The sequence below is a fragment of the Spermophilus citellus genome, assembly GCF_964194105.1.
Source record: "Spermophilus citellus genome assembly, chromosome: 8".
NCBI lineage: Eukaryota > Metazoa > Chordata > Mammalia > Rodentia > Sciuridae > Spermophilus > Spermophilus citellus.
Window position 1 is genome coordinate 105,253,210 of NC_138189.1, and position 12,486 is coordinate 105,265,695.

The 12,486-nt window shown below is 34.7% G+C and overlaps 1 protein-coding gene across 3 annotated transcripts in view; it reads left to right on the forward strand.

Annotated features, from left to right (window-relative positions):
- Positions 1–12,486, forward strand: part of PPP3CA (protein phosphatase 3 catalytic subunit alpha) — a 311,084-nt gene that overhangs the window by 262,344 nt on the left and 36,254 nt on the right. For all 3 annotated transcript variants that reach the window (XM_081303604.1, XM_081303602.1, XM_081303603.1), the window contains exons 9-10: positions 9,506–9,631; positions 12,091–12,165. In XM_081303604.1, coding sequence (XP_081159730.1) covers positions 9,506–9,631; positions 12,091–12,165 — 201 coding nt within the window. The remainder of the gene's footprint in view (positions 1–9,505; positions 9,632–12,090; positions 12,166–12,486) is intronic.

Sequence of the window (12,486 nt, forward strand, 5' to 3'; positions counted from 1 at the left end):
CTTCTAGGAATTAATAGAGGACAGTGCCCAATAAGTGCCCTATCAATATTGACCCAGAGATTTTTTTTTTATCTCACTTGAAATTATTGCCGTAATCAGTGCCAATGCCCTATCCAAATTGGAGTTAAACATTTGCAGAGCACTTTGTGCATTTGAATTGTTTTTCTTCTGTGAATCTGATCCCTGAAGGAAAAGTTATTTCCTGATTCTTTAAATATACCAGATGAAAAATGAAGTAATGAAACATAGTTTTCATTTTTTTCTTCATAATTTGCCTCCTGGAAAAATGGCTTCCACCATATCCATACACCAATACAACAAACTTTTTACCAAAAACTTGGTATACATCAAGCACCATGCTAGGTGTTGGGGATATAATTTAAACAAGGCAGACATGGTCTTTGCCCCAGTGGGCTTTATACTCTTGCAATGTGATAGATATTAAGTAAATAATTCAACCAATCAATATTAAAGAATATTTGGAAAATGCTACAAAGAAAAGAGTAGTATTTGGAAATTAGTCTATGGGAACAGAAGAGCTTAACTGAGAAAGTGAAATTTAAGAGTACAGTCACTTAGAATTCAGAAATACTGTGGCAGATGTAAACACTGCTTTAAAATTTTTAGTTTGTACAAATACTCTAATGAACCTCTGGAAAAATGTGTTTTACACCTGATTTAAAAAAGGAGCAGGTCCTTTTTCTCTCTATAGAAACACCTGTGCTTCAAAGGAATCTAAGTTAGATTGCATAGGTTTACCATGTGGGTCAAGTTTTCTGTAATTCATATGAGTTCTTGGGTGGGTGGGTGAGTGGGTGAGCTAATAGATATATAGAATATATTTAGATAAATGTAATCATATATACCAGAGGTTTAAAACTATTTCAGGTACTGACAGTAAAATTAAGGAAATTTATTAAATGAAACATATTTTGGGTTGAGAGGAAAATATAAATAGCAACCAAACTAATATAGCAATCAAGACCAGAGATTAAAATGACAGCCAAGGGAATAAATGAATTTAATATTAAAGTACTTGGGAAGAGAGAGATGGAAAATTGGATTTAGAAGATGGAAAAGAAGAATATCATTTACTATAATTTTAAGATGCAAAAGTCTCCCCCCCCCCCTTTGGTATCAGTGATTGAACCCAGGGGCACTTAACCACTGAGCCACAGCCACAGCTCTTTTTATTTTTTCAATTTTGAGACAAGGTCTCACTAAGTTGCTCAGAGTCTCTCTAAGTTGCTGAGGCTAACTTTGAATCCTCCTCCTGTGATCCTCCTGCCATAGCCTGCTGAGTCACTGGAATTACAAGAATTCACCATTGCGCACAGCTAAGTCTACCATTTTTTTAGAGGGGTACTGGAGTTTGAACTCAGGAGCACTGAACCACTGAGCCACATCCCCAACCCTATTTTTTGTATTTTACTTAGAGACAGGGTCTCACTGAGGTGCTAGGTGCCTTGCTTTTGCTGAGGCTGACTTTGAACTCAAGATCCTCCTGCCTTAGCCTTCTGAGTTGCTAAAACTATAGACATGCATCACCAGGCCTGGGAAAAATCTGTTGGGATATTTAGACTTTTTCAATTATACAACTTAATAGAATTGCTGATTAATAAAAAGCATTTTTGTGTGTGTTACCAAAATATGACATTGTCAATAACCTCAAATATTTTCCAAGAAGATAACATTGATAAATAAAAAGAGATTCTTATTTGGCAGAAAAATCCATTATAATAAGTGCTGATATCATGAACCAAGATAAGAATCTTATTGATGATCCTGATGTGAACATCTAGGAACAGATGCACCACATTAGAAGCCAGCTTGCCTTGGTCCCCGACTTCTAGCAGGGAATCTATATGGTGTCGAATGGCGGACCTGAGAAGCTCATTCCATACTGCACCATGTGTTTTTACACTAGATTCTTTATATCTGGTGTCATTCTGGTGTAGGAGCCAAATTCATAACCAACTAGATCACATCCTTATCCTGGGTGCCAGAATGAGATGAGGGATTTCTGAAAGGAGAGTGCAACTGGGCCCAGGTACCCCCTGGGTCACATATCACCCTGAGTTGCACCTCTTACTTTACACATGTCACAAAAATCACTTTCCTACAAAGTTGAACCATGTTTTACAACAAAGTTCCATTTTTACAGAGTCCGAAGCCTGTCAAGTTTGGTCGTAATATTTATCATTGACACAAACATTTTTCAAGAATTTTTTGTGTCCTTAAAACTACAGGTGTAAATAGGATTGCTAGTTGTTTACACTTTGGATAAAATTGATCCAGTGTTTTTTTTTTTTCCCCCATGGCTGCAGTTTTGCCAGCTCTTGATTTTTTTTCCCACCATCTCTAAAACTCTTCTTAATTGGTTTTGCATGACTCTTTAATATTTAAAAATTGTAAACGTATATTCATGGCAGTATTTTGTTATTTGATGTTTGCTGACAAATTGTAGGCTTAGTTCTTCACTTTCTGTTTTGTTTTGCTTTTGTGGGTTTTTTTTAATCTTAAGCAAAACAATATATAAGATACTTTTCCTCAAAAAATTCATTTTTTTGGATTTATTCAATAAACATTGTTATTCTTTAGCCCTAGGAGTATCTTACAATTATACTCACTATACAGGTAATCCTTTCTTAATAACTATTAAAACTAAGAGGATCTACCAAGAAAAAGTGTAGAATATAAGAATTTATGAGGGGCCAAGCAGAAACTATGGGCAAAAACTCAATGTTAATTATTTTATTATGAATAGAAGTTCGTAGAAAAGAAAAGAAATTGATGTAGACATTTAAGGCTGAACGGCATTTGAGATTAGGAAGTTTTGATCAGTTTTATCTGAGAAGAACAGATAACATTCATTGGAGAGGTTTTGGCAGAAAGCTTCCGTTCACTGACTTCAAATCCAGGGCCCCTCAACATGTGGAATTTGTCCGTTTGTGATTGTTACCTTTTCTTTTCCATTGTCATTTTAGTTGTCACTGTGAATGATACAGCTGAATATATTTCTTTAGAATCAGAAGTTGGTAATGTGTCTTGTAAATGTTAGTATTTCCCTTGATTTTGATAGCATACTATGCATATGCTATTTACTTTATTCCTACGAATAGCCAATAGTACCAGTAACAGCATTGTTTTAGTACTCACCATGTGCAGACACTGCTGAAAGTGTCTAAATGTATTTACTCTCTCGACAGCCCTATGAAATACCTTATAATCTTGATTAGATAGTTGAAGAGCTAGGGCACAGAGGGGTTGCACATTTTCCCCAGGGTTCACAGAAGCTGGTCACAGAGAGCACTGAGATGGAAATTCAGCCTGCTGCCTCCAGAGTCAACCTATTAACCTCTGTCCTTAGCTTTGTTGTATGAAAGATCTCAGGGCAATTTTCACAGGGAAAAGCTCTTCAAATCATGGCTCTGTTGTGTTTAGATGACTCTAACTGTTCTTCAATGTGAAAAGAAAAGCTTTTGAAATGAAAAGTCATTGATTATCACTTCAAAATGATGTGAGTGCTAGGTATCCAAATATTTCCATTATTTTTTAAAAAATGTAGTAAGAATACTCTTTGCATTTTTTAAGATAAATAATTCATCTCTCCCTTTAAACTGTAGCCCCTCAAGCACTTACACTTGTGCCTTTATTTATTCAGTTCCAATGTGTAACTGTCACTGCCGCAGGCCACTTTTTATGTAGGTTGGTTTTAGGCCAGTATGCTCTTGCTTTCATTTAAACATTGAATTAATGGAAATAATGGTAAAATAGAAAACTAGCCATTAAGATTTAATGTTTAAGAATTATTCTCAGTGTATATTTCTACTTCATTAATCTACAAGTAATCTATGTACCTTTGCTCTAATAAATAATAATAATAAATAACCTTCTTGGTAAAGTAACTGTGGACCTTCAACAAAGTGATAATGTGAGTAAAATATTTATTTTTCACAGGGGTTTGTCTATAGATCTATAGATTCAGATCTCACAATTATGTGGGACCTTAACAGAACAAAGGCCCTACCTTCAAGCTGAATGAAGCTTCCATACATTTTCACAAAGATTCACTGTCAGATGTCCTTTTGTCCCGTGATCAGGAACAACCAAGAAATGAATCTTGAGGCATTGAAATCCTTTTTTTCTGATAGCTCTGATGGTCAAACGATTCTTACAATGGATTCAAACTACTATTCTAGAAATCTAATTCACTACAAAGCATTTTTTGGGAAGAGGGACAGTACAATATAAGTAAAGACTTGAATTAATAGACTGTCACTTTATATTCATTATACAGAAATTCTAGACCTACCAAAGTCCATTATTTCCATGGGAAACAATGTTGATAGCAAGTATATGGACTAACCCCAACTCAGTACCAGGAATATCTTAAGAGATACCAATCTAAAACCAATGTAAGCTATAGCTCAAGGCTTAATACCAACTACAAGATTGAAAGGTGGTTCTGTTATGGATCTGTGGTGTCCAGGTGCCTCCCATCAGGACACACTTACCCTTACTTTACATTTGGATATGTAAGTATCACCTGCACTGAATGACAGCAGGCCAGGGGCACAGTGCTTACTGTGACCTTACATCTCCTTCTTGAATCTTAAAGTTTCTGCCAAAGCTCTAATTTGTTAGTTTGGACTTACATTGGCCTCCTTTGAGCATTATAATAATTATTAGAACATAAAACAGTATTTAAGCTGAAAGTGGTAAAGAACTCATCAGTAATTCTTTCTTGTTAACAAAATACATGTACTGAAAGAAATTCAATTTTCTGTGTGATTTTGGTGGTAGTAGTGATTCACACTGTTTGACTTGATTTGAGCTAAATCCCAGGATCACTTTTTGGCCCCAGATTTGTTTCTTTTCTGTCCCACTTTCCCATCTCTTGAAGATGAGAGTGGATGGCCAATTACAGGTTAGCAAAATGTGAAAGAAGGACTGACATTGAAGTCTTCTCTGTCTTTTGACCTCTACGGTCCCCTATCTTAAAACAAGATTAGCAATGTTGGGAAGGTCTCTGTGTGGTGGGAGCATTCATTCTTCACCAGAGTTTAATTGAAATGTGAAAACCTTGAGGTTTTTCATGTGTTCCTCTTGAAACCCACTTCAGAAGTGCTGAGCCCGTGTTTTGGTGAACTAGTCAGTGCTTCTTAGTAGCAATATTCTAATGACTTCTTTTAACTTTGATGCTTTGGTTTGATCTTTCTTTTCTTGACATTTATTGCTTTGTCATCAGCTTCCCTGGGTGGTAACGATTATGGAAAGATTTGATACATGTTACCAAGTGCTTATGAAATAAAAGATTTTATGCCTCATGAAATTTTCATATTGTCAAATAAGAGCCCCCCTCCCTTTTTTTCCAGATTTAGTTGTGGTCTAGCAATTTAGTGCATGGCTTATTAGATAGAGCAATGGAATAAGGTGTGCATTCTGTTCCTTGAACTTCACTGAATGCAGAACCCCAGTGTTGTTATTCAAAACAGGGCAGATGCAGTGTTCCTTCCCCATTCACCCAAGTAGGAATGGGCTGTTTACTGATTTTAAATCTAAAGAAGCATGGCTTTGAAGACAGAGTTCTACAGGTACCTGAATGGGTCAAGTAATTGCATAATTTTCAGATGTTAATTCAGACATGAGGAAAAGAACTACCAGTCAGGCCTCCAGATTCATGGAATTAGTATTTGTTCCATTACAACAATTTTTCTTCCAGCTGTTCTTCACACCTGCAGGTGCAACAGAAAAGTATTTGTTTCTGTGCTGCTGTCTGGTCTGCTTTAAATTACAGTTAATAGCATAAGGCCCATATGTATGTCACAGTCTCTCTCCAGACCTCTGATACAAGTGCTAATAGCATGAGGTCATGTGAAGTTGCCAGCAACATACAAGAGCTCCTTGTTAGTAGACTTTTGTTCTTTTTTTTTCTCTCTTTATTTCTCCAAGAAGGTTTCAGGAGGTGGTCTCAAGTGTTTCTCAAAGTACAACCAATTATATTATTTGTATTGCACTGGGGATGGACATCTTTCAAGTACTTCAGAGAAAAGCACACTATTAGGGCTCCAGTTGGGTTTTGTAATCCCAATGACAGTCGGAGGCAGGTGGCAGGGGCGGAGGATGTAGGAGGTGGAACATGAAATGTTAACTGTGAATTTCGTGACTGCAGATATCTGGAACTAATTTGGTTTAATTTTTTTCATGTATTTTGGTGATTTATACAAAAATATAAAAATTAGTGAATAACTCATTAATGTAAGGTTATTCAAAGAGTATTTTTGCATAAATAGATTATATTGCCAAGAAAAAATATATATTTTGGTGTATTTGAATTTTTAAGAAAAAGTTATTCTTTTTTTAAACTTAGGGAAAGTAAGAAAAAGTTCTACTAATAACATGTAAAATTACTGAGAATATTAATCTGTCATTGTGTTAACGATGAGGTTTTTCTTCTGGAAGTTTTTTAGCATCATTCAAATGGGAAAGAGATTATATAAATTCCAAAATATTATAAAAATAAAATATTATCCCTTATATTCATATGAGAGAACTAAGACCTAACTTAGGGACCTTAAAAGTGACTGGGTAAGTAATTAGAATCCATCTAGTAACCTGGACTCCTGGTCTTCCAGTTCAGTGCTCTTTTATAAAGAGACTAAACATGAAAGGAGAAATAATCTGTGTTCAAAACTTGATAGACATTAAATGATTTATGTTGTTAGAGTGGGTACATATAGACTAGAAAAAGCAGCAATTTTAGATTCAGGCCAAAACTGAGTTTTGCTAATTCCAGTGAATTTGGGAAAATAATGTAATCTCTGTTTTTGCTTATTTTCAAAATGCAAATGATAACCAGTTTTGAGAAATATTGTGAAGATTTGTGATCAGGTTTGTAAAGGGCCAAACACAGCACTTTGTATATAGTAGATGCTCAGTAAATGTAGCTACTGCTAAAAAATGTTTTTTCTGTTATTGATGAGCAAAAATAAAATGTAATAATAGTATTTACTTTATCAGTAGATACTCAATTGTGTAGAGCCAATGTAGAATGAATAATCACTTTTATCTCACCAGCTACCAAACAGTACTTCTGTTTAATCTCTTAAGACAAGCCCCACCTTCATTTCTGAATTTGCACCCCATTTCACTCAAACATGGAATCTGGCAAAGCTAAAACCTCTTTAATTATAAATTCCACATTCAAAATGAAATTAGAATAACTGGTCCAACTAGAATTCATGCATTTATAATTTATGGAAAACAGCAGGAAATGGTGGAAGGGGACTGGATGTGGTGTCAGGAAAAGCGGAGTTGGAGTGTGGGTGAGATCTGCCAGGTATTGGTTGCATGATCTTGAGCAAGTTCCATTTGTCCACACCACTTCCTTTATCCGTAACATGAGAATCAGGCATCACTGCTTTTCAGATTTACCTCGAGGATTAAATGACAGTTCACTATAAAGCCTTTCTCTGTTCTGCAGGGCAGTGTTCATAATAATATAGTCATGCCTCATTACCCACTAGGGACTGGTTCTAGGACCCTCTGTGGATACCCAAATCCACAGATGTTTAAGTGCCTTATATAAAATGGCATATATTTGCATATATCCTCCTTTGTACTTTAAATCATCTATATCATTGATAATATTTAATATAATGTAAGTGCTGTGTAAAGATTTCTTATACTGAATTTTTTAGGGACTAATGACAAGAAAAATAAGTCCATACATATGCGATGTAGACACATTTTTCCTTTTTTCAAATATTTTTCATACAAGTCTGGTTAAATCCATGGATGGAGAACTCTGGATACAGAGGAATGACTATACTTCTTTTCTTTTCTTCCTGTTACATCACCACCCTAATGTTAATAAAAACAGGGGAAACCTAAATGTGAAATTACTCTTTGAAAATACAACTTAGAGCCTTGAAAGATTATTTTGAATATAAGAGGATATATATACCTGCTGTAAATGTGTAATATTCAAAAATGGTAAAGAACTTTTACATGGGAAGGTAGAACTTGGCAGACATTACAAATACTTTGCCTTTCCCATCCCCAAAATCAGAAGTATTGATATGATGATTTCAGTATAATAAAATCATTGCCATGATTTTTTTATTTTGCTTGTTTTTAATACCATATATCAATGTATTCCTAGGCCAAATGATGTATAGCATATAAATTATAGAATAAGGTAAAAGAGAATTCATTCCAGAAATATATGCAGGATTCAAGGTTCCACAAGAAAAAGAGGATAACTCCCTCTATATTGATGTTGACTGTAGTAGCTGAATGTCTTATTCCCAAAGTTTGTGATTCTTTGTTCCCTGGAACCACTGTCATGCACCAGGAATGTAATTCAAAGCAAAGCCCTTATTGTGCATAAGTAGGAGCTTAGTCAATTGGAAGCTGCTGAAAACATCAACATTGTCATCAGGCTGCAGTATGATACACGTAGTAACCAACTCACAGAAAACTATATATCTTTTCTATACTCCATGTAGATCCAGACCACCTGAAAGATTGTGTGCACACTAAGCCACAATTACACAGAGGCATTGCCAATCTGGCCTGCCTCTAGATCAGAGATGAACAGGGTGATGAAAAGTACCAAGAAATGATCTCACATTTCTTGTTGAAGTTCAGGGAAATTTAGAATAGTTTGCTTGAAAAAAAACGTAAGGGACATATCAAGATTTGTCTCTACCCTCTGAGCACTGGCATTGAGTGAGGTGATATGTGGGAAACAAAGGCTATAAAGCTTGTTGGGTGGTACTTGTCTTTAAAGACAGTGGGAGAAAGAACATGTGTTCACAGGATACCTGTGATTAAAGCCAAGTGATAAATGCAATATAGGGGTATAAATCAAGTGTTTCTGGAAGCAGAGTGAAACATGCAGGTTTGATTTTGTAAGTCATCCATTCTGTGCCTTTTTTCAGAAGTCAAGGATAGGGTCAGCGGCATATCATTTTATGTAGGATGCAATCCAAATATTTGATTAAGTCAGAAAAGCAATCTAATCTAAACTATTTTGTACAACTATTTTGAGTTCTACAGAACAAAAGGTTTGCTTTTTTTTTAACAGAAATTCAATTCAAATATTTGAGGAGATTATTAAATTATTTCTAACTAACTTACCCATGCCACCTTTATTCTTGTCATCATGTATTAAATAAGAGTGGAATGTTCTTGGCTGCAAGAGCAGCCTGATAAAATTCTCAACAGACATTTGATTAACTGTTTTATATAAATATTTGCCCAATTATGATGCTGCTTCATATTTACTATTCACATATGGTGCAGAAACACATTACAGTGGGTACAGCTTAAGTCCATAAGTAGTTTAAGCACTCAGGACTGATAAAGCAATTTGGTTTGATGTTTTGGAACTTAAGTCAAATAATTGAGTTTTCGTAATCAACTAAACAATGTGTAGAAGCAGAAACGTGCTGTGAATCTAACATGCTTCTTTCTGTTTGTTTTCTGTTGTTTTTAGCTGCAGTATTGAAGTATGAGAACAACGTTATGAATATCAGGCAATTCAACTGCTCTCCCCATCCATACTGGCTTCCAAATTTCATGGATGTTTTCACTTGGTCCCTGCCATTTGTTGGGGAAAAAGGTGTGTTGTACAATCTTGAGAGGTCCTTAACCAGATGGCATATAATGGGAGGAGAGGAGATTTGTTCTGTTTTAATAGGAAGTGTTCAGAAACAGAAATCCTTTGGTCTAACCAGTAAAATGACAAGCTGGGCCATGAGAGAAGAGATTCAAAAGTGTGTCACTGTGTATATATTAACAATATACAATGAATGGGTTAACAGGAAATGAGGAATATATTAGGAGAATTTATAAGAATTCATCAGGAGAATTCATTAGAATATTAGGAGAACTCATAAAGTCTTATTAGAATAATCTAATTTAAAAATAACAGAAATATAGCTTTAGCTGGTTTCAGCATACTTTTGTTACATTTCTAATGTGAGTAATGGTCATGGTACTGGTAGCCCTTAAGGGCCACCATATTTTGAAAAATAGCTCATAAAACAATTAAAAGAGTAATTCATTAAAAATATATTGAGCATTAGTGTGTTACAAGGTAGGAACAGGGAGACAAATTTACATTTGAAACCTTGTGTATTAACTTGACCCAATTTTTCAGAAATTGGCTTTTCCTCCTTTTTTTTCCTCCCTTTTTCTCTTTCCTTTATTCTCCTCTCTGGCTTCTGTCCTTCCTATCTCCCTTTCTTCCTTTCTTCATTCCTTCCTTCTTTTCTTTTTTGTTTTACTTTTATGTATTCCTAAACCTCAGAAAAAACCCATGAACCTTTAGTCTTGAGGCCTTTCAGTGACAGACAGATCATTCCTAATGCATCTTCTCATGTACCTCACAAGGACACAAGTGGGTTTGTAATAAAGATAAGAGTTTCCACGTGTTTCAGAAAAACAGGGTGTGCTGTGGGGAGCTTTAGAGAAGAGCTACACATCTTTCTGAAGCCCCATAATATTTGAGTTTATATATATATATATATATATATATATATATATATATATATATATAAATATCACAAACCAAATTGTGAGTGGTCAGTAAAAAATTCTTCCCTTTGGAAACCAAAATAAGTCACAAGTACATTTTCATAATGTCCTGCCAATGCTACCAATGTAGCTTTCTTGCAATGATGCTTTCTTGCATTGCTCAAATTGCAGCACCTGGTAAAATTGTCTCTTGGATCCTCGGAAATCAAAGCAGCTTGAATCCTGATAACTATTGGATGCTCTTGAACACACTTGAGTTGAATGGCTTCCATTAATTATTCAAATTTTGACCATGTATTATAAAACAACACACTAATATATTAGTAAAGATAATTCATTTTTTTATTATGAAACTGAACCTCTGCATTAATTTTGGCTCCACTGAGGTTTTACTTTATCTTCAAGAACATTTTTTAAAATATCATATTTTATTTTATTTTATTTTTTTTATACATGTGATGCTGAGGATCGAACCCAGGGCCTCACATTTGCAAGATGAGAGCTCTACTACTGAGCCAAAGCCCCAGCCCTCATATTACTTTTAAAAGTACCTTTTAAAGAATTAGTGTGCAACTTTCTCTTCATATGTATGATAAAACTCAACTGTGCCCTACTGGTGGCACACACACATGTAATCCCAGTGACTAGAGAGACTGAGGCAGGAAGATTACAAATTGGAGATCAGGCTGGACAATTTAGGGAGACACTGTCTCAAAAAGCAGGGTTGGGGGGGATAGTCTGAGGATGTAGCTCAATGATAAAGCACCCTGGGCTCATCCCCAATAAAATAAATAAATAGAAAAGAAAGAAAGTAACTCAACCTAATTTCAAAAAATATTAAATGTAATACCATTTACATTAGTGTAAGAATAATACAGCACTAATTTCCTGAGTATGTGTATAATACTTTTATTTTTGTAAGCCTATTGTAATATACTTAACTAAATTTCTGATTAAACTATAACTAAGTTATTTTAAAGCCATTTTTGGAAAATTTCTAACATTCTTCTTGAAGATTTATGTTTTCAAAACAACTTCAAATGTATTAATTCATCAATCTAAAATTTTTATTAAGTACAAGGCCACATACCTGTCATTGTGCTGGGCTCTCTGGAGGAGTAAAAAAAAAATTAAAAATGAAATCTGAATTTACTTACTCCCTACTGAACAGAAGTTTGTAATCTAATCTAGATCATGCAGAATCATTTTGCAAATAAATAAAAAATTAAAAAAATAACTACTTGCATCTTCACAGATTTATATGATATTCATATTCATATACTTGACTTATCCATTTTCTATTGACCTTCAGCTGATAGATATTAGCAGTACATTTCATAGGGATGAGATAATAATTTGATAAACATAGAATCTACATAAAATCAGAAAGTCTGTGTGTTTTATGATGTGGATTTTATATAGACTGCTTTGCAAGTGATTCTGTGCACTGAGAATCTCCTGTACTAAACTTGTTGATTTACAATATCAGAGTAGTAATTAAGGTTATAACAAAATCTGGATTTTATTTTCTTTCCTGTCCAGTGACTGAGATGCTGGTAAATGTCCTCAACATCTGCTCAGATGATGAACTGGGGTCGGAAGAAGATGGATTTGATGGTAAGAGTCCTGGGTCTTTGTACTAATGCTATTTCCCAGGTAAATTACTTGGCAATTCAATGCTCACCCTAAGCATACGTTTCTGAGATTTGGGTTATATTTAAATCTCAACATACTATTGAGATTGAAAAACATAATTTTATTTTCTATTTTCTTAAAAAAATATAAGAAACAAAAACCATGAAAGAATTGTTCCATTGCTTTGAAGATATTGTTTAAATAGTAAACTCTCTTAAAAACCATCTTTCAGCTGGCACATCTGTAATCCTAGCTTCTCAGGAGACAGGAGGCTCATGAGTTTGAGGTCAGCCTCTCACAATG